The following is a 22,829-nucleotide window of genomic DNA, read 5'->3' as shown; positions in this document are numbered from 1 at the left end:
CAGAAAGTGATGTATGAAGACACGACATCAGCCAAGTCATCTAGATTATCACTGGAATTATAAAAGACCTGCCACTCTGAGGCGGGTGATACTGTCTTTTGTTTAGCACTTTACAGTCTTTATACGGGTGTGAATCACCGACACGCTGTCTTACACACCGGCGCCAGGAGAATACTGTTGTAGTACAACGCTCCAAGGGATGGTAAGCTCGAGCTTTATAAGCACCGAGAACAGTGCAGTAACAAAGGTAGAGAATAGAGTTCATCTGTGTGGTGAAGCAGGATACATATTGCTCATAGCTTTTGAGTATCCCTCTAAACCGGCAATGATTTAAGTCTCCGAGGATAAACTTGGGATTGTCCGGGTACACGGCGTTTAGTTTGTGTCTCACGTCGGTGACCAGGTGAGCGGCGGTCTTGTTAGTAGAGTGTAATACATTCACTTGAAAACATACTGAGATAAATATGTCAGTTCTGTTTTATTCAACAAGTAGTCTAGGTTTTCATTCTTCAAGTCTTTTGAGTGTGTGAGTTTTTGTTTTTTGTTTTGTTTGTTTGTTTGCTGGATTATTATTCTCTCCCTATGACAAAATGAGGCGGACCGTAAATTACAATTTGGGGAATATTTGACTTGTAATTTAGCTCAAAGCTGAATAGCTATTAAATTATAAGGATGATTGCGGCCCTATGCTCTTCGAGGAGTAACAACGAATAAACCAAACTAACTTAACTAAGGATGCTACTTTTCTGTGTTTCTTTTGGCACTAATACTCAGCATCTTGATGACCTTTAAAAAGGCCAGGACTGAAAGAAAGAGTAGGAGTTCTTTTTATGTGGAGCTTCAAATCCTGCATCGAGGGATTTAAGGAGGACTTTCAGTTATCTTAATGTATATTAGTAAATGTCGATAATTATTTTGCTTGTTGAATAATTTTTAATATTATTATTTAATTTAGATTTTTGTTTATGTCTTTATTTCACCAAGTAATCAGTGTGGATGTGTGGGTGACCGGCAGTGATCTGACTCCAGATTGTTGTGTCTGTGTTAATCTATCTTACTCCAGACTGGAGTATTAGAGGGCTTTCAAGAGGATATCCAACGAAACAAAGAGTGTAATTTACAAAGTATCTTCATTAGACAAGCGCAACATATAAGCATTATCATCACTAGAGTCTATATAAGTGTTCCAGCCCATTAGCTATCATTGTTTATTTTTATGTAAATACATCATTCTAAGTCCATTGTTTGAAAACTCCAAAGAAGATTAAATAGCAGAAAGCAAACTAAAACAAAATTTCCTTTGCAACATTGAATTTATTTCAATCTACAAATATCTAAAGTAAAATGCTTTTGCAAGGTGTTATTATCCTATATGAGTAGTTAGCAGGAACAGTCGGTCACGTGTAGCTGCGGTGTTTTGTATCCTCTGTACAAAGTTATCCTATGCTTCCTATTTTAAGTGATTACGATAGATATTCTGGTACCCTCGACTGCAGCGATATCAGGGTAACACCTAGTTTGATCTCATGGTTTGACATCCACACCAGCTAAACAGAACTAGTATTGAAAATTCTCCAGCACTGCCATACACTTTGTGAAACGTGACAACAGCTCGAGCATAGAAAGCTGTTGTGAGTCCCCGCCTCCCTGTCGTCATGTTGTCTTCACTTTCGTCGAGCAATGAGTTTCACGAGGTCGCCTGTTAAAAAGGAATATTTTTGAGCTACTAATTATCATTTAATGTGTCAAATTCCAGCACCTTCCTTCACATAAAATACTGCTCTGTTGGTTGTGACATTGTTTTCTGTTGTGCTGCTGATACAAAAATCTACTGTAGCAAGATATCATAAAAATACTACAAATAATAAAACACATTTTAATAGAAGCGATAACGTATGATATTTTCTACCGTAGTTTAATACCGAAAGTGTGTAGCATGGATCAAGTGTGCACACTTGAAGATGTTCAAAATGACTTGCACACCAATACTTACGGACGAGTCTGGCCTGGTTGTCGCATCCCATCATATTTTTAAGTGGTGCCGTCAAACGAGAGACGAGGTTTCGCACGAAGTTGACAGCCTTCTGGCTGCATTCCGCCCTCACTTTTTCTCCCACACAAACCGTGAAATTCTCGATTGGCCTGTTCATTGATGTATTTTCAGTAGTGTTAGTTATAACCATAGTTTAGCTAATGGTTGAAGTATCAGCAATATTCGTAAAAAATAAACTAGTATGTAGACGTAGTAGAAAAGGAATAACGAGGAGAAAATAGAGCATGAGCAGAAGAAGAAAAAGTCGAAAAAGACACAAAGAATACTTTAACAACTCGCCACTTTGTTTAAACTGCCATGGAGCGGTTTTTTAATGCTTCATATTCTGTAGAAGTGGTGATACACGTGTAAACGTATCTATCAATCCCAGGTTTTATTTACGTCTCCGTTAACATCCAATGTGCACTAAGCATCTAGAGCTCTAAAACTGGAGCACACCAAGTTTCTCTACAGACGATAATTTAGTTAATCTGTTTGTGAGATCACTTTGATGGTGACCTGCTTGCACATCACAAACCTACAGCTGCTCATATCACAGGTATCTACATGTGCTCACTTCACACGTACCTACAGCTGCTCGCATCACACGTATACAGCTGCCTACGTCACACATACCTACAGCTGCTCACTTCACACGTACCTACAGCTGCCTACGTCACACATACCTACAGCTGTTCACTTCACACGTACCTACAGCTGCTCATAAAGCTAACAGCTGCTCGCGTCACATTTCCTACAGCTGGTCGTGTTACACGTACCTACAGCTGCTCAGGTCACACGTACCTACAGACAGCTGTTGGAGAGTCAGACTGCAGGAATGCCTGCTCTAACTCTATATCCAAGAGATCTGAGCAGTGCTGCATGGACCTCTCAAAGTCTGCGTTGGCAATACATTTGGATTCGGTCAAAAGAGCTGGAAACAAAAGCCGATTTGTTTGCAACAAGAACAAGGAAATAAACACTTGTAAAAAAGTAACACATGCAGATCATATAAGAAGCGATAATCAGGTAAAATGGAGGTAAAAATGCAACTTGTTTTCTTTCTTGCTTGCCTATTAATTAATTTATTTATTAGAAAGATTTTTACAGTTTTCTTTTCAACGTTGTGTAAGAAAAGGCTAACAGACAAAAAGGAATTGTGTCAAAGCAGACTTACCATCCTTGCCCTCTGCACTGCAGAGGTAGCCCAGGACACTTTCCAAAGTCTGAATTGTCAAGTCTTCAACTTCTGAGGGGTAGCAGTCACTAATGTAGTTGTTGATACAGCCCTTAGAGCTAACCAGGAGTCTGAGACATGCAGGTGAGATATCATACACTCATTTATTTCTCGTCTGTTTAATTGCAAATGGTCAACTTAACAATACTACAGACTGTTAAAACGAATGGGGATAAAACAAATAGGACTACCAAAAGTAAAGTCGTGATCATTGGCAACCGCAAAGCAGATATCTACATAAAGGGAGGTCTGATTGAAGAGGTAAATCATATTAAGTACGTGGGCGCCACCAACTACAAAGACTGGAGCTCCATGACAGATATCCGCATCAAAATTGCAACAGCAAACTCAGAAAATGCCAGTCAGGACAGGGTCTGTTGTACTTACAACATCAAGTTTATTACCATGCACACTCTCTACAAGTCATTCGCAGTAGCGATCCTGCTTTGCGAATATGAAAAGTGGACTCCAGGAGAATTCAGGCAATCAAGTATATCCAGATGCTCCTACGGATCTCGTAAAAACTTTAAACTAATGAAGTTATTAGAAGTACAGTGAGCACACTCGTGCAAGTCTAGGAAACATCACTTGCCAAAGCAAAGCTACATTAGTTGGTGGGATTAAGTAATGTAGCCAGACAATAATTTGTCGAAAACTGTTATTTAAAGTGTAAGGAAGGTTCCTCGACGCTGCAGTGGTCTGAGAAAAAAAAAAAACTAGCCTACGAAAAGTAAAGAAGAGACTGGTCGTCCTGTGTAGGAGCTGGTTACTATCCCCCGAGACAGACGTGAGTGACGACCTTGTCAGCTGACGCATCCATCCATGTGCTACCCCCCTCAACCCCAATGACTGGTATCACTCAAGGGACGAATGACTGAATGACTGACCTCAGTAGCAATTTTCGATCGTTTTAGAGCGAAGTGTTAGAAACCGTTTCCATCCCAAGGCCATATTTTGTTCTATTTTTTGAAACAGATGCCTTCATCAACAATCTGTTTAGTCCCGGCTTCAGTGGACATAATTCAATGAACCCAAAACAAGGGAGTGGCAGTAAAGTACCCACCAGTTGATGGGTCCCACCCACGTGTGTCAACAATACGTTGGACACAGAGAGTAGGATTGAACGAGTTTCCATGCACCCGGTTGAAGCCACACCAAGTTTTGTCTGGAAAAATTACTTACGAGCACTGCTGTTCAATTGCTTGGGCATCGCTCAGTTCTTCGAGTTTGGAGCCACTGAGTGGCTTTAAGTATTCTTCAAGTGGTGAGATACACTGCATCACTTGCGATTCATCGCAGGTATTTTGTCGCTTTTTAACCGGAGACCAGGCAAACAGAGCCAGGCTACCTGAATTACACGCAGGAAACATCAGATTAGATTCTCAGAGGTCTAAAAGTAAAACGAGAAACATTAGTATACAGTCATTGACGAAATTGTAACTGCCTATGTTATGCTGATAATAATGATGTATCACCAGGATGATCTACAAATCACAATTTGGTACTGTAAAATGTGTGATATACTCTGAAATTGTGGCTGATATTTGTGTACGAAATATACTCTACTTAGCGTAAACAGTAAGACAGTATTGATACACCTATATAAGGCTACAAATTATTTATACTGCAGTGAATAAAATAACCATTATGAGCAGATGCGATTCTATTCTAAAACTGAATTTTCACTTTATTATTAATAAAAACATTTATTTGACTGAAATAAACTATTAGTTGAAGATGATTTCTTTAAAAATTCATCGATGGAGGTTTATGCCTGTAGATACAAAATTTTGAACGAAAAAAGTAGATACAAAAGGTGCAAAAATCTAGTATCTAATTTATCTAAGACTTAGTAATGTTAAAGCTATTGCATTTGGCAGTAGTACTTTACGGAAAAATTAAAGACTTTAACACTGGGATATCATACCTGTAAGGTAGAGGACCAGCAGACTCAAGACAAACGACTTCATGGCTCAGACTGTTGAGGAAACACCGACGTATGAGAGCTGAACGGTCGGCAGCAGGAGTGAACTGTCTGTACTGAGCCAGACCTTTATATCTTTGTTCACAGTTGCCAGCGTGGCGCCTATGGTACAGAAATTACTCAAATTGAACAATTTGTTCCCATGAGTTTAGGGCGTTAAAAGCCGGGAGTAAGTTAAAGGTCATAAGCAGACTGGAAAGACCGATGAGCTAACAAGATAAGTGGAAAGGGTTAAATGGAGGATGGTTCATTCTGAACGTGTGTAGTTGCTCTGTCATTCTATGATTTACTGAAAAAACATTTCCTATTTTTAAGCATTACTTTAGTATTTTAAATTTGTTTTAGTTGGTTGTAAATATCGGTATATCCACAGTCGTGGAAAACCATTGGCAGGCAGTTTTAATTTGTAGAGGACAAATGTCTCTGTGTCATAGGTTCCAGAACCTCACAGCAAGCAGCAAGCATTCTTTATTTCTTCTTTCTCTTTTTTTTCTTTTTGCATGACAGGACATCCGAGTCATTTACGTCGATTAGTGCTTTGGAGTTTCTGTCATAAAAACCAAGAAGGTGGCCTTTTGCACTCAATGACCTGACATTATTGAGTTTAACTGGGATGTAATTAGTTCTGACTGACATTCTCGCTAAGTACTGATCACTACAGTGATGACAGGGGATTAATTTAGAGAACTCACCCTAGGAATAGGTTCAATACTCTTTCGGTAGCCGGCACTGTACAGTACTAGTCGTTAATATACGCTGTCGATGTTGCAATGCAGCTATTACTAAGTGTAGGAGACCCAAAAACTGTAGGAAAGAAACTATATCAATCACGATTATTTGATGAATTCTTTATAAGTATAAAGTAACAATTTTATTTTCCTATATTTTTGTTAATACGAATGACTTACATCCCTGTTACGATAGGACTTCTGAGATATTAGATAAGATAAGATAAGAGATAAGATAAGATAAGATAAGATATGAGATAAGATAAGAATTCCAGAGGGCAATTCAGTGTTATGGCGATTGTGATGAGGAATGTAAGCTCAAATCAACTACATCTTGTACAAGGTGTACAAAATACAGAAGATATTTCTTTTTTCCAGCGCCCAAAAATACAATCTATAGAAATAATTTTACCGCAAAGCACCAAAATAGTTTTACAGAAGGGGGCAGAAAGATAGCATAATTACAGAATCATACATTATAACAAAAGCATAGCAATTCACAATGACATTTATGGACGTTGCCTTATATGTATATACAAGTGCACTGACAGACGAAAACGGAGGGACAGAAGGATAGGGATCAACCTATCACACCTAGGAGACACCAAAACACTTCTTTCGTCCGCAGCGTAGAGCAGTCAGAAAAAAGACCACAAAATGGTTTATATGGCATAGCCTAGTTGCTACTGGGGGGAAAAGAATAAAACTGAAACACAACAGACACTAAATAAAAGAAACAGTTAATAGCGTTAGCGACAACATCAACAAAATTATTTTTAACACCCGAAACATCGAGAACAGCAGCAACAATTCATTAGTTTAGTTAACAAAGTTTATTATTTTTTTGAAAACAAAGCTGAATACACGTTCTCTTTCACAAAACAACTAAAAAAAAAAAAAAGAAAAAAAACACAGAACGGCGTACCCTCTGACATCACGAAAGTTGTCAATGTTGCATAATATGTTGCGTGAGTCCTGTCTGTCTGTCTGTCTGTCTGTCTGTCTGTCTGTCTGTCTGTCTGTCTGTCTGTCTGTCTGTCTGTCTGTCTGTCTGTCTGTCTGTCTGTCTGTCTGTCTGTCTGTCAAGCGCCATGAACCTGTCCATAGGTCCGGGATATGGTGCTATACAAGTTCACTTGGTATTATTTGATATTATTAACAGCAATACTCTCTTGGGGTGTCCGGATACCATCGCTAGGAATTGTGGAATCTACAGAAGTTATTACTTCCTAGAATACAGAAGGGCTCATCATTAAAGTGTCCACAAAGGAAGAACGACGGATCGATTTTTGAAATCCATCCGATGTTCAAAATACAGCGTTCATTACAAGCGGATTGTGAGCAAAGATTTTCAAGAAATTGTTACTAATTTAGAAAATAGTTTATCCGTAGCCTAGAACGCACGTTTATTGTACAGAGACATCTTTGTCATGCGCAGAGGCCGGTTCGTCGCTCTGTTGTGAAGGAAGACTAAAACATTGGCTGTCCGTATCTTGAGGCAGAGGGATCAGAGATGGAAGAGCATACGAAGATGCCTGGTAGACAGAAGAAGAAACGTAAACAGTTTAAAGTAAAACAGTTCTCTATATCATTGTTTTCTAACCGTCGTCGTCGTCGTCGTCGTCGTTGACTGTGCTAACAAACTGCAATTCTTATACTGAAACCAGTCACTAACTGTGCGTGTTGTATGAGCGTGAATATATGTGTGAGAAAGTGTGAGAGATTGTGAGTGCAAGTGTCCGTGAGTGTATGAGACAGAGAGTGCGTTTCTCTGAGTGTGTGAGTGTGTGTGTGTGCATACGAGAGTGTGTGTGTGTGTGAGTGCTGAGTGTGCGTATGATAGTGTGTGTGTGTGGGGTGATTGTGGGTTAGAGAGTGTGAGTGCAAGTGTGCGTGAGTGTGTGACAGATTGTGTGTTTTGTGTGGTGTGAGTGAGTGCGTGAGTGTGCGTATGAGAGTGTGTGTGGGGTGATTGTGGGTGAGAGAGTGTCTGAGTGTGTGTGTGTATATGGGTGTGTGTGAGCGTGTGAGTTTAAGTGTTTACGGGGCCATTCTTACCGGCTCTCTTGGCCTTGATGCCTTCGTCACAGTTAATGGCACTTTTCAAATGCACCAGGTAGAGAGACATCAGAGTTTCAGCAAAATCTCCTTCCTTCTTGTTGCAAACGCTCCTCACATTGTCTTCTACGCAGCTTCCGAGCTGATCCAATGTTCTGCACAAGAGTTTCCTCTGCTTTAGTAAAGTTTTAGTAGTAATTAGTGAGAGGCCCCGAGTTTCATATATAGATAAGACAGAGTTTTGAAAATGTTGACAAGTGTATAAGTGATATCCGCATCAAGTTGGGAGAAACATAAGAAGGAAATGAATTCTAATTGAAGTCAAGGTGCAAGTGTGTAAAGCAGAAGAATGGAGATGAAAAAAAGGAAATAAAGAAACCGAAAGTAAAAAGCAGAAAGAAAGCAGTTTGTTTCAAACAATGTTAATGACTTTACTTACCCACATGGATTTGGACCGTTGATAGATTCCTCGAAATTTCGCAATACAATGCTGGAGGGTATTCGCTTTCTCCAGGTTCTCAAAGCACTTTTTTTCCTGCCAAAAGTACTGTCAGTAAAAGGACACAAGACGGAACACGTTTCACAAAAGAAATTCATTCACCGATCAGTCAGTTTTAATTTATCTGCTTAATCGACATCTTAAAGCATCGTCCTAGTAAGCTAGAGGATGCAGACAGGTCCCCCCCCCCCAAGTCCTTTTTTTATGTCCATATTAATGGCTACTATTAATGATTTTGTTATTATTATAGAAATAAGAAAGAAAAATATGCATATATATATATAGACAGTGCTATCAGAAAGAGGGTGTAGCAGCAAGAACTGTCACAGGTATGAGGGTTATAAGAGAGGAGGGCTACATCAGAGGTGCAAGCTTTGTAGGCTACTTACAGAGACCGTTGGCCAAAGAGTGGCCCATGTGAAAGGAAGTACCTACTTTTGAGCAAATCAGCAATTAAATCCGTCCTTCCCTACAAGCAGCGTTTTACCAATAGAATGTGTGTGTGTGTGGGTGGGGAGGGTGTCCAGTGTCTGTGTACACTTTGACTACCTAGCGATCGACGACGTCTGTCTTGTGCAAAGGGCCAACAGGAGACAGGTGTATTCTGTGCTTTGATAAAAATACGAATAATGAAATTAATCCGCGAGTGAAGTGTGCGAAGAATGACGGCATCAGTGACATTATCAACGTTCTGAATAGTTCTCACAGTCCCTTCCCTCCGCGCTGCAGATGTAGCCGACGGTGTCCTGGTACAGATGGAAAGCCCATCGAATGTCCGGGAAGTTGCAATCCGGCCTATAGCTGCTCACACAATGCTTTGTGTCCTGTAGCTGGCTGAAACAAACCAAGTCTTGCACAATGAGTGCAAAAGCCTTTGCCTTATTCTGAGGTTTGCTTGGTGCTGTTACACGACATTCACTAAATTATCCTTAACAAATATAAATTTCAATCCACACAAACAAAAGAAACAGATGAAATAAAAATTATGGAGAAATTATCGAGAATACTACTTGTGACAGAAAACACAGACATGATTCTAAAACTGAGAGTTTTAAATTCATTGTAGTGGTGGACAAAACCATACTTGCAGAGGAGGTCAAGGTTAGTAATTTCGGTAAGGCGTTCCAGCATGGACACATCAAACTCAATCAAAAATTCCCAGACAACCGTTTTACACGCTAGGAACTGGTCTGGAGAGCACAAACCTTGATTTCTAGCCAGCATATCAAGCGGAACATCACCACTTGCTCCTGAATGCCAAGAACAAAATACAATACGTATTAGATGAGTGAAATTACTTATGACTCTAAATTAATATAGTGCACGCACTCACGTAAACACACAGAGGATCATGGTGTAATGGATTAACTACTCAAGTCCAAAATACCTACTTAATATTAGTTATGTAGTCTGATGATAAAGTATTACAGCAAAATACGCACCAGCTATGGTCACAGCTTCCACGCCATCAGGCAGAAAAAAGTAGCTGACATCATGGGTAGGTAGACTTACAGAAGACAAAAATAACTGCCTTCAACAGAACGCTGAGAACGCATCTTACGAAAAAAAGAGTATTGTGGTGCCGCTGGATATATATGGCATTTTTATAGGGGACGCTGGACAGTAGAATTGTAAAATTGAGTCAGGATAAGTTGAAAAAAAAAGGTTGAGCCAGCCGGCTCTCTACTAATTACGCACATAATATTTGAAAATATTGTTTGACCGCACTCAACACAGAAACATACAATTTGCTGTAGATACAATTCTCTCCTGTGAGTTATTTTGGCTTGTAAGATATGCGGATGATAGGTGATCTTAAAGATTTCAAAAGAAAAAACTAAGCTTCAGGACTCACAGCATAATAGTCACGTGCTGCTTGTCATCGTTCTAAAGATAAGTGTGGCAGGCGGGTAGAGCAGGAACCGTCAGAGTGGAGGTTTTAGAGGATGTCTGTACAACAATTGTAGATGATGATTCAGGACAAGGTTGAAGTAAGTAGACGACCAGGTATTAACAGTGATATTTTTTTTTAGGATGTATTTGTGAGGTGGTTTCAATCTATTTCGACGTTCTAACAAGCTTAGCATAGATTTTATAAACAGGGAAAGAAATTGGATGGCTCACTCAGGGGGGGGGGGGTGATTAACTGTCATGACAGTTGGTGGATGCGAATGAAGTTGAATGTTTATGGCATTCTTATTCTCTTAAGTATTGTACGCAGCTTGAAGAATGAAGCAGGTGGATCTAGTTTACAAACATGAGTTTGTTCATGAGACACTGGACGTGGACAGAGTGCTCATGGTTACGTGTTACTGCTTGTGAATGAGTTCAGTGATGCGGAAAACAGGAATTGGCGATGAGATCTCAGGAAAAACAATCGAGTGTCTTGGGAAAGAGGGGAAGAAGTAATCTCCCTACAGTCATAGTACGTGGGTGAGCAGTGCAAGATATTAAAGAGACAACTATATCCAGTGCCTATTGATACTTCCATGCTGAACGATATGATTAGATATTCATAAGGCGAACGCTATCACCGCGCACATGCGGCACGGCAATAACTGATTTAGCGGTACTGACTTTGAATGGTGTTAGCGAATCATCTTGCCTATAATATTGTCAAAAAAAAACAGCGTTGAATACTGGTATAATGCGTTGCATTTGAGTGATCTTTCTGAGAACTGTCGTACTTGTTACTATCTTGTCATGTTTTATGTTTTTCAATTTTGGGAAATCACGATTCTTTGTGATAGTCGCTAACAAGGCGTCTCATCTCCTTTACCATTTTGAGCAAAATCTATGCAAGAGATTGTATCGCACTTTCAGAATAGCCTATTAATTATTAAGTTTTGAGAATAAAAAAATGCAGAAATAGACCTGTTGCTGTCTGAGCCCATCGGTTGTCTAATGCATCATCAGGTAGTCTTGTTGCGAGCTGTGAACATCGCGGTGCAGGTTTTATGCAATAGTGGGAAGTTTTTTTTTTTTTTTTTTTTGTTTGACTGTTAAGAAGTGTGTTTCTCTGATCGCTGTCTGTTGTATGCTGATGATTAAAATAGTCTGATATTGTCTAAAGGCTAATTAGGTTTCTATGTAAATTTTTGATGACATACCCTATTTCATAACAAGATAGGAGGTGTGGTTGTGTAGTCAGTGGATTGCAGGTAGGATACTCAGTTTTGAGTGGATTATGAAGAGGTGGCAGAAAGCAACATTGGTCATGGGGAGTTGCTTGCGAAAAATAGTAAAAAGAATACAAGAAAAAAAGAAAAAAACGAACGACAGACAGACATCCGGCTTGAAGTGTGTAGAAGAATACAGAAGCATCATTAGGAAGTAATTCTGTGCTATCCATCACATAACATTCATAATTACATAAACCTAATTTCATTGTTCATAGTTTATTTAACAATCTGGTTTATTGGTTTGCCTTTGATCAACGATTAATGATTTTTAAATCTGACTGAATTCGAGTCTAGACGTAGTTGGGATAAGTTAACTTGTGTCGTTGAGAATCGAGCATTGTGTATTCCGGGGAAAGAGAGGAAATATAATTATAAGGAAGAATAAATCTTAGAATTACTTTCTTTAGGATTATTTAGATGAAAATAAGGAGGTGCAACCAGGCGTCAGGGCGAGAGGCTACTGAAACCGTTTGGATGATCAAAGTGGATCAAGCATCGTTCGAAACAAGGATTTCCCGTCACCGGTCAGTAATTCTGGCTGGCCTGTAGCTACTGCTAGCGGAGATTCACAAGTGGAGATCGTAGGATCATCGGAAATTTCTGTGACGGATCTCCGAGTATGGGTGCTAGAGGTGGTTCCCATGCGGATGCTACTATGTGAGAAAGATACTTATCTCGCCTCTAGAAGCAACGCAGACAGGGGAAGAACTTCGTTGTTATTTCCCTGGGAGTTGAACCCCGAATGTGATCCTTGTTTAAGCGCAGCGGTTCTTCAATCCTTGGGTCGCGAATGATCACAGTCCGTATAGTACCGGAGGCCAGTGTGTGTCCCTGATCAGCTTGGGGGTGTTCGCGACGTTTCTAAGTGTGGGAGGCATGGCGTTGGTTGAGCATGGACAAGTGCATGAGTGGGTGCATGTCCATTTACATTTCGGCGGGAAGGGTTTTGTCATTTTTTTTTTAATAATTTTTCTTTTATACTGTAATTAGTGGATTAGGTTTTACATTGTGTAACCGAGTGGTGCGGGGGGCTAAACTCCAAATCTCTTCTTTCCTATTCAAGTACACTGTCGTCGTGGCATGCAGTGGATTCTCACGTTCCAAAACTCAGAAACACAATCTCCTTCAACATAGCTCCAATTCTCCCTCCTCGCTTTTGGCTCTTCTCTCTCCAGCATCCTCATCGGCTGGATGTGCCCTAATTTACAATCACCATAAATTCTACAAACACCGAAGAATGAATGCTTTCGTCCGACATGAAATCTCTATCGTTGTGGACGTACATATTGGGACAAAGATACACCAACGAAATTTTTGGGTATAGTTTCCCGTGCTGTTGTAAGATAGGAATAAGGGTCTGAACAACTTGGAATTAGATATTAGTTCCGTGGATGCAAGCATGTAATTAGCCCATCTAAACGGATGCAAGAATGGAGCGTTGTCGGCATTATTTTCGGCTGGAAATTGATGTAGTAAATAAGGATTGGAGTCCGTAATCGCATTTGGTGATTCCTAGCAATCGGGTGTCCACGCAAAAGAAGGCAGCTTCATGACCTTTGAGACGCAATTCCTAAAATGGTCTTCAAACATACACCATTGGACAACAGTGTCTGGATAGCGTCAACGGTGAATATCTCTCCTTCTGAGAAAGCAATGAAGTTCTGCCGCCATTTTCAATCTTCGTCATTGTGTGAGCGAAGGAGTATTTATCGAGGCATGGAATGATGTCGGAAATACATGAAATGTGTTGGACGCGAGTAGGCCTGGATGGTCTCCGGAGCATTTTGCTGGTAGGAGAAGGCAACTAGGTTTGCGCTTTCTTTATCGAAACAGCAACTGACAAGGCTCAACCTTATTCAGTTAATCAAAGTGAGTGTCCAATAAAATAATTACTTTATTATTGCTTTAGTATTATTTATCGTTTGTTATGACGAGCAGATATTCACATACGTTCTTGGCAGATACGAACTTTGCTCTTCCGTTGTTTGAATTGCATTGATTTCCTCGACGGCGCGTTCTACGGTTAGCTAAAGCTCCCCCCCTCCCCCCCGCTTTCTTCCACCGACCTAGCCGCTAAGGGGGGTCGCGGACGTACCGGTGTTTCGTCAGGGGGGTCGCCACATGTAAAAGGTTGAGAACCGCTGCTTTAAAGTATTAATTGCAAATGCAATAATATATGGTCTGCAGGGGCTAGAACACAAGAATTAAGAAGTTTGAATTACAGTGGGAATCTGTGTTTAAATGTTATTTGCTCACTTGTAGGGAAAAATTTATATATGTTGTGGGGTTAATGTCAGGTTTTTGTTCAGACCATTTGCAGTAACAACTTACCAAGCAAGAAAGGAACTAAGGCAACAAAAGAAGAATTAAGTCGGTATTAGACCAGGACAACTTTAAATATAGTTACAGCAAACCCACTGACAGATATTTGTTGTATGTGGAATGGAAGAACTAATTCTGTGTACCTTGATGCAGTGTGTGACTTCTGACAGAGTGTGTGTGCACAGACAGCACTTCTCTGTGAGAGAGAAAGCAACGCTAGTCTTATCTCCTGCATACATCACAAACTCTGAATCCATAATAACAAGTCATAACAAGTGGTTAAGAATGGGTGATGTTGTCACTCACACAAAAAATTCAAAAATTCTTTCACTGTCCCGTGTTACATAATCATCAAATTAATGTGTTCATCCAGGATACACAATCTTTCTACAAAAGATATTTATGCATTCTTATACTTCGTAAATGTTCTTGCATTGTTAATTATTACATTGCTTCCTCAGTGGTGGATGTAAGGAACCCACCAGCTGATTGGTCTCACTCACCTCTGTCTACAGGTTTAAGTAAGGATTGGAGTCTTTATCACCCATTCCCAGTCATGACATGCATTTTCAAATACTTCTTGTCGGCTAGCATTGTTGTCTTTACATTGCAGTAAACTTTCTGTATTCTGCAGGCTACTTTTGTTATTTTAATATATGATTTACTTTTTAAGTCAGATTTGAAAATGCACCAGTCTTGATGAATATCTGGTTTCCACTTAAAAAAGAATTGAGCTCATGAGAAACCATAGAAGTCCCATCTGTTGCATTCTATCATCCAACTGGAACATGTTACAACATATCTTTATCATGATTGAACATCTCTTTACCCATGAAACACACATTTATACACCCTGCTGCACTCAAAAACTTGCTGGAGTGGTGTCCAAGCATCTGGACAGTCGCCAATGAATTTTAACTGGTTTTAAATCATTTGGTGTTAATGTATACAAAGAAGAGACCGTTTTAGAAAGGACAGCTATGGATGGAGTTTAAAGCAGAAGTATGCTGCTGTTCTTATTCCAAGACCGAGACTACAAAATTCTGTGTCTTTCTTTTGCGAAGGAAACAAATCAGGCAGCATGTTTTTGCTGATCCTACAGCTACTGTAGTAGTAGACGACAAGTTTGTTGTTACTCCATTAGATTCTTCCTGCATAGTACAGCAGGTCCACAGCACTGCAAATGCTCAAGAACTCGTGTGAACTGAATGCTGCTCTCTTTAACATTTTCACTACGCTTCTAGATGGGTTTCTAACAATTACAGAGATTTTGAATATTTCTCTTTCATCTGAAAGTGTTTGTTTCAAACACTCACTAGGCAGTATTCTTAAAATGAATATTTAATCTCAGAGAGAGAAGTTAGGGACAGTTCGATATCAAGACACAAAACAATACCACAACATGTTACCACGACATATTCTTATACCTCAAACACACTCATACAGTCACGCTTTGGGTTACAAATGTAACTCGTTCCATAACATAGCTCGTATCATGAAAAACTCGTATCTCGAAACTAATTTTCCAATTTGAAATAATGGAAATCTAATTCATCTGTTCCCACCCCAGAAAATCAACATAAAAATCAATCAAAATGGTATTTTGTGAAGAATTAAAGTAATTTTTTAAACAAATAACAATGAAACCTCGTGGATTCTCTGAGCGGTAAAGGAGCAATAACTTGATCTTCTAATGTCCACTTGCATTGATGCAGAGCAAGATGGTGACCCTATCCTTCAAGGCTTGTGGCAAGGCAAAGATTTCTCCTCTGCCATGATGTAGGTTCCCCAACTAGTAATGAGCTCTTGGAATTCTGGTACAAAGGTCCCTACAGCGGATGTTTCACTACACTGTGTGTGCTGGTTCTCCCTTTTTAAAATTTCTTGAGCCATCCCTGACTTGTCCTTAAAGACCTCCTCAGACAACTTGTGTCTTCCGGACAAGGTCCACATACAGGGCCTTTGTCTTTGCGCAAGTAGTACCTTTAGACTCCGAATCGTCTGTCAATTGCTTCTCGTTGAGTCACACCAACAACAGCTATCACTCACATTAAGTGCTAAGAGATCATTACACCAGGCAAAACAAAATCATCAAATGCTACACCATTGGTATCTACTGGCCCGCTATAAAACAAACCAGACGGAAGTGTGACATGTTGATACCATACAGACCAAACGTACTGCAATCGATTTTTGTGTGGATGTGGTAATACATGAATAAGTGTATCTTAGCTTGATTGACATCTCCATTTCTTTTTAATATACAGTGTACGTCTTGAGAGTGAGAAAGTGTTTGGAGTTTCCCAACAAACAACTTTGATTTAACATGTATATTGTTAACTGCTTGGGAGATCATTTAATTGGCGACACCCTGCAGGTTACAGATACAGCTGCTCACGTGCCACGTACCTACAGATGGTCGCAGCATTGGTATTTGCTGTGTCATGAGGTTGAAGTAATGCCATCTGCAATTCTACTTCTTTTAAATTCATGCAGTGCTGCATGGATTCAAGGTCTAGTTGTGCAAAACACCTTGATTCGGCCAACAGCTAACAACAAAGACCAAGACTGTAAACATGGATGCTCCAGAACAGAATTGGTAAGATTATTCCATTCTCACTAATAATTCACAAGATTAGAAATTCTGTGATGCTTGAATCAGGGGAAAATCAAATTATTATGCATCTATACCTTCAACGTTAATTCAATACTCCTTACGGATAATTTTCATGCTCGTTACTCTCTCTCCCTCTCTCTATCTCTTTCTCTAAGGACAAACGGCTTTCATTGGCATATGGGGTTTGGGACAATGTGCTAAGTTAGTTCGAATCATATCTCACCCGATCCCGTAGCTGTTTGGATTTGGAATCTTAGGGTTCCTCTGTTGTTCCTATGTCGGTGTTTCACGGGGTATTTTTCTGTACTTAGACCCAACAACAACTAACATTTCTGCTAATCAGATTTGTACAAGCGTTAAGCTAAAACAAGCGGCGTATTGGAATAAGTTGTATAGACCTTGAAGTGGGCAAGAAATCCACAGTAGCTCTCACTTTTTTATCAGTCAGTTACTGTGACTGTCGCTGGTTTACCCGACGTTCAGCTGAACAATATCCACCATGCTGTACCAATTTTTTTTCCCCAACCTCGTCATCTTCCAGCCACTAAGCTGGTGAGGACAGAACATTGGGCATGTCCACAAAGTGGCCTTCTTTAGTTTTCCGAGCCTGCACGGGTAGTTTTCTTATCTCCCCTTATTTACTAGTATCAGCCATCACGACTGCCGAAGTTCTGTGGAAGCCTTTCGTCTCGTTTGTAGTATTTAGAACAATAGCTTATACTTTTAAGCCAGAGCAGTGACAGCATACAGGTGTACCCTGTCTCTGTGTGTGTGAGTGCATTTTACATAGTAGCTTCATGAACCAAACGGAATATAAGCATTATCACAGTCTACACAAATTTTTCAGCCCACGGAAGCAAAAGTTTTTTAAAATGCTGCAAATACATCATTCTAGAACAAATGCAATAAACGTATACCAATATGAAAAAAAAAAAACTGAAACAAAAATTCCTTTGCAAAATTGAGTTTATTTCAATCTTCAAATATCTAAAGAAAAAAGACTTTAGCAAAGTGCTTTTATGCTATATGAGTAGACTGCAGAGATATCAGGTTAATACAGAGTTGGATTTCAAAGTTTGATTTTGCTGACATGCACGCCAGCTAAACAGAATTCGTATTGAAAATTTTCCAGCACTGCCATACACTTTGTGAAACGTCGACAACAGCTCGAGCATAGAAAGCTGTTGTGAGTCCCCGCCTCCCTGTCGTCACTGTTGTCTTCACTTTCGTCGAGCAATGAGTTTCACGAGGTCGCCTGTTTACGAAAACAAATGTTTTTGAGCTTCTAATTTTCATTTAAAATGTCAAAAACCAGCACCTTTCTTCACATAAAATATTGCACTGTTGCTTGAGTCATTTTTTTCTGTAGTGTTGCTACTACTGACATCTACTGTAACGAGATAACCTGCAAATCCTACAAATAATAAAAACACATTTTAATATAAGCGATAACGTATGATACTCTCCACAGCAGTTTAAAACCAGAAGCGTGTAGCATGGAGTGTGTGCACTTGAAAGTGTACAAAATGATATGCACACCAATACTTACGGACCAGTCTGGCCTGGCTGTTGCATCCTATCGTACTTTTAATTGGAGTCGTCACACGAGAGATAAGGTTTCGCACGAAGTTGACAGCCTTCTGGCTGCATTCCGCCCTCACCCTTTGTGTCGCACAAGTCGCGAAATTGTCGATTGGCCTGTACATTGTGTATTTTCAATAGCATTAGTACAGTTAACGGTCAATGTGAACTAAACGCTTAGAGTGCGAGAACTGGGGCACACCAAGTTTGTTTTTTTTTACAGAGGACAATTTAGTTAATCCGTTTGTAAGATCACTTTAATGTTTACATGTTGCACTTCACAGATACCTTGCAGGTGTTATGTCATACGTACCTACAGATGATCTCAGTATCGGCTTGTGGATTGGCCTGAAGCTGCACCACTGCCTGCTGTAACTCGAGATCCAATGGGTCTGTGCAGCGCTGCATAGAGCTCTCGATGTCTGCGTTGGCAAAGCACTCGGATTCGGACAAAAGAGCTGGAAACAAAAGACTTTTATTAAAATGAAAGTCATAAAATTCTTTTTGAGTTTGCAACAGAAACGATGAAATAAACACCTGTAAATCCTTTTAAAAAGTAATCGCAACGTGCCACTAGTTTATTTTATTGCTTGCCTATTAATGTACTTATTTATACAAAAGATTTTTAAAATTGTCTTTTTAATTTTATGTAAGAAAGGGTTAGTAGACTAAAAGAAATTGTGTTACTTCAGACTTACCATCCTTGCCCTCTGCACTGCAGACGTAGCCCACGACACTTTCCAAAGTCTGAACTGTGATGTCTACAGCTTCTGAAGGGTAGCAGTCACTAATGAAGTTGCTCATACAGTCCTTAGCGCTATCCAGGAGTCTGAGACATGCAAGAGAGATATCATACACGCATTTATTTCTCGTCTGTGTAGTAGCAAATTGTTAGCTAAACACTACTACAGACTGCTAAAACGAATGTGGACTACCAATAGTAAAGTAGTGATCATTTCCAACGGCAAAGCAGATATCTACACGAAGGGATGTCTGATTGAAAAGATAAATCGTGGTAAGTGTTAAGTACTTGGGCACCACCAACTGCAGTTCCACAACAGATATCCGCAATAAGATTGCTTCAGCAAGAGCAAAAAATGTCAGGAAGGACAGGGTCTGTCGTGCTCACACCATGCTTATTACGAAGTACAATCTCAATAAATCCCTCGCAATAGAGATCCTGCTTTGAAACGTAAACTCCACGACAATCCATCCAACCGAGTACAAGTACTTCAAGAGGCCACTACGGATCTCACAAAAACTTAAAACTAATGATGTTGTTAGAAGCACTATCACCACACTCGTGAAAAAAAAAATTTAGTCGACGCCGCGGTGGTCTGAGGAAGAACTAGCATACTCAAGTAAAGAAGAGACTGGTCGTCCTGTGTAGGACCTGGTTACTATCCCCCGAGACAGACGTGAGTGACGGACCTTGTCAGCTGACGCGTCCATCCATGTGTACCCCCTCAACCCCACGACTGGTATCACGCAAGGGACGAATGACTGAATGACTGACCTCAGTAGCAATTTTCGATCGTTTTAGAGTGAAGTGTTAGAAACCGTTACTATCCCAAGGCCATATTTTGTTGTGTCGGGGATCCCTATGTTCTAATTTTTGAAACAAATGCCTTCATCAACAATCTGTTTAGTCCCGGCTTCAGTGGGACTATAGCTGTCTGCTTGACATAATTCAATGAACCCAAAACAAGGTAGTGGCAGTCAAGTACCCACCAGTTGATGGGTCCCACCCACGTGTGTCTCCATGTTTAACCAGGATTGAAGTCTTTATCGCCCATTACCAGTCATACTTTTCTTTTTTCCAGTTCTTCCTGTCTACTGGAACAGTTTCGTATTCCCTAGATCATTCACCGCACGCACTGTTTTTGAATAATTTCGTGCCGCATGTTTATATACTTAGTTTTTTTTTAAAGTAGAGAAACTTAAATGTATACTATTGCAAAATGCCCGTGTTTCATATTCCACTTTGCTGTAAGCAAGTTTAAACAGAGCGCTAAACATGATCTGATGAAAAACGTGCTGTATCAGCGTTACATAACCATATCTGACATATATCCTCCCAGTAATATGTAACAGCAGTTGAGATGTCTTCATATGTTGTCTGCTAATTAGATAAGTCTCGACCCTTTGCAACTTTTAACCATCAAAAAGCACTCCGACACGGCAGACTTCTGTTTTGGCAACCAGACGACAAGTCTGTAACATCGATTCAGTGCAGTCAAAGGTAAAGAAAACAACTCACATAAATTGAATATTACTAATGGAGGAGGCTTGACAATATGTTGGACACAGTCACTTAAATTGAGTGAGTTTTCATGCCACCCGGTGAAGCTACACCAAGTTTTGTCTAGAAAATAACTTGCTACTTACGAGCACTGCTGTTCAAGGGTTTTGGCATCGCTCAGTTCTTCGAGTTTGGAGCCGCTGAATGGGTTTGAGTATTCTAGAAGTGGCAAGACACACAGCATCGCTTGCGATTCATCGCAGGAACTTTCTCGCTTTTTATACGGAGGAATGGCAAACAGAGCCAGGCTCCTGAATTATACGCAGGAAACAGTAGATTTTCAGAGGTTCAAAAGTAAAACGAGAAACGAGGTTTATAGCACACCCTCAGGCAACACACTCGACACACACACACAAACAAACAAACAAGACCACACACTCTTCCTGAAACAAAATCGATCTGAAACCTAAAAGATGGGAAGACTATAATTCACAACAAGCTAGAATCTACGGAGAAACAGAACTATTTAAAAATAACAAACTAATTACCTTCAACTTCAATTTAACATGTCTTATAATTTCCATTCATGAGACTGAAAAAGTCACCTAGACGGGCACATTCAGACTTCTCTCCCTAACTGAGTCGTAAATACATAATTTCTGTTAAGGTGGATCGTGCATAAAGGTAAACCCTGAAATTGTGTCTAATATTTGTGTTTAGGTACGAAACATGCTCTATATAATTTAAGCAGTAAGGTAGCATTGATACAGCAGCATAGAGCTACTCGTTATTTATGCTACAGAAAACAAAAACATCATTATAAGCAGGTGCCATCCTATTCTAAAATTAATTTTCACTTTAGTATTAATAACAACATTTTTGAAAAGATAAATAATTGATTAAAGATGATTTTTTTTAAAATATATAAAATGCCCGCAGATACAAAATATTGAAAAAGTAGATACAATAGTGAGACAAGTTTGTTTAATGTTTTGAATGCAGCTGTGCAAAGAAGCTACAAAAAAGCTAGCATCAAATTCATCTACGACTTAGTAATGTTAAGAGCTATTATACATTTGGCAGCTGTATTTTACAGGTCAAAACAAGACTGAAGACGTTAACACTGGTATATTATATTATTTTTGTGTTGGTACATACCTGTAAGGTAGAGGACCAGCAGACCCAAGGCAAACGACTTCATGGCGCAGACTGTTGAGGAAACACCGACGTGTGAGAGCTGAACGGTCGACAGCAGGAGTGAACTGTCTGTACTGAGCCAGACCTTTATATCTGTGTTCACAGTTGCCAGCGTGGCACTAATGGTACAGATATTACTCAAATTGAATAATTTGTCACATATTTTGGACATGTAAGCAGGCTGGAAAGACCGTAAACAAGATGAGACTAGAGGGGAAAGGGAGGATGGTAGTATGACCCCCACTTCCCTTTTTCTTCTTTCAAGCTAATTTTGTAACACATCTTTTATTTTTAACATTTAATATCAACCTGTTACATATATTTTAAATTTCAAAGCTTTTGTAATTTTACTTACATTTGAGTATGGATGTACATTTTTGAAGGTATTTTAGTTGCTTTGTCGTTCTATGTTAGAAAGATAGAAATCAACCCATCCACACCGAAGAGGCATCAAAACACTCTTTTGTCCGCAGTGTAAAACAGTCACAAAAGCGATTCTATCTCAAGATTACTGGGGAAAAAAAGAAAAAAAACTGAAACACAGAGACACTAAATAAACAAAACAATAAATAAATTTTGAAAGGGTTATGAGCGAAACAGTTTTCCTTTTTTTACATTAAAATCGCTAAGTGAACACCACAATGTACATATGTTTTTACCCCATTGTCACTAGGTTGGTGGTATAGTCACGTGTTGTGGGATTTTTAGTTTAGAATTTTAAGGCCGGCCCGAGAAAAGAAAACTTTGCCCGCCCCTGACATGGAGTGTAACGGTGCATATTTGAAGAGATGTACCCCAGTTACTAGTGCTCTCAACTCCACCCACATGTAGTTTGTTTGCACATAATCGTGCGCACGCATGCACTCACTTTGATGATAGTCCTTTATGTTGTTGTTCGCTGAAATCATCTTGCCCTATATTATTTGACAAGAAACATTATTGGAGGATAATGGCTGTAGTTGGGTGAGGTTTCTAACGTGATTGTCGTACTTGTTAAAATATTATTTCCTCATTTTATACGTTTATTCCAATTTTGTGTAATTCATATTCTTTGTGACACCTCCCAGCGACAAGGCTCTCTTTCCTCTCTCTTCATTTATCTGTTTTCAAAAGCAAAAATTTAGCAGCAGGGATCCTTTCCACTTTCAGA

The 22,829-nt window shown here is 39.6% G+C and overlaps 1 protein-coding gene and 1 long non-coding RNA gene across 5 annotated transcripts; both read right to left on the bottom strand.

Moving 5' to 3' along the window:
* Nucleotides 1-1,294: 1,294 nt before the first annotated feature.
* LOC112565033 lies at nt 1,295-22,118 on the bottom strand. Of its 4 annotated transcripts, none has more exons than XM_025240263.1 (6): nt 21,641-21,766; nt 4,452-4,617; nt 3,210-3,340; nt 2,837-2,966; nt 1,994-2,142; nt 1,295-1,699 (listed from the first exon to the last, which is right to left on the bottom strand). In XM_025240263.1, exons 1-6 carry the CDS (start codon nt 21,681-21,683, stop codon nt 1,665-1,667), a joined length of 654 nt encoding a protein of 217 aa, XP_025096048.1. In that variant the 5' UTR covers nt 21,684-21,766; the 3' UTR covers nt 1,295-1,664. The 4 variants fall into 4 exon arrangements, with proteins under 4 accessions (XP_025096048.1, XP_025096049.1, XP_025096047.1 ...); XM_025240264.1 differs by lacking the exon at nt 21,641-21,766 and adding an exon at nt 5,197-5,351; XM_025240262.1 differs by lacking the exons at nt 1,295-1,699; nt 1,994-2,142; nt 2,837-2,966; nt 3,210-3,340; nt 4,452-4,617 and adding exons at nt 17,607-17,914; nt 18,209-18,357; nt 18,554-18,698; nt 18,939-19,069; nt 20,629-20,790 and having other exon boundaries at nt 21,637-22,118.
* Nucleotides 8,039-10,082, bottom strand: LOC112565034. The gene is made up of 5 exons (XR_003099325.1): nt 9,981-10,082; nt 9,623-9,788; nt 9,245-9,372; nt 8,479-8,586; nt 8,039-8,194 (listed from the first exon to the last, which is right to left on the bottom strand). It is a non-coding gene; the product is annotated as an uncharacterized LOC112565034 (long non-coding RNA).
* Nucleotides 22,119-22,829: the final 711 nt, after the last annotated feature.

The sequence above is a fragment of the Pomacea canaliculata genome, linkage group LG5 (genome assembly GCF_003073045.1).
Source record: "Pomacea canaliculata isolate SZHN2017 linkage group LG5, ASM307304v1, whole genome shotgun sequence".
Taxonomy (NCBI): domain Eukaryota; kingdom Metazoa; phylum Mollusca; class Gastropoda; order Architaenioglossa; family Ampullariidae; genus Pomacea; species Pomacea canaliculata.
The sequence above is the reverse complement of the archived record's forward strand: the minus strand, read 5'-3'. Positions and strand labels throughout refer to the sequence as shown.

Excerpts from the sequence above, each read along its gene's own strand:
- LOC112565033 (XM_025240262.1), bottom strand. The coding sequence starts at position 21,851 with ATGTCCAAAATATGTGACAAATTATTCAATTTGAGTAATATCTGTACC. Across the intron at positions 20,791-21,636 it reads GTCCTCTACCTTACAGGTAT|CCTGGCTCTGTTTGCCATTC; the intron begins GTACCAACACAA and ends ATAATTCAGGAG. Across the intron at positions 19,070-20,628 it reads ACCCTTGAACAGCAGTGCTC|ACTCCTGGATAGCGCTAAGG; the intron begins GTAAGTAGCAAG and ends TGCATGTCTCAG.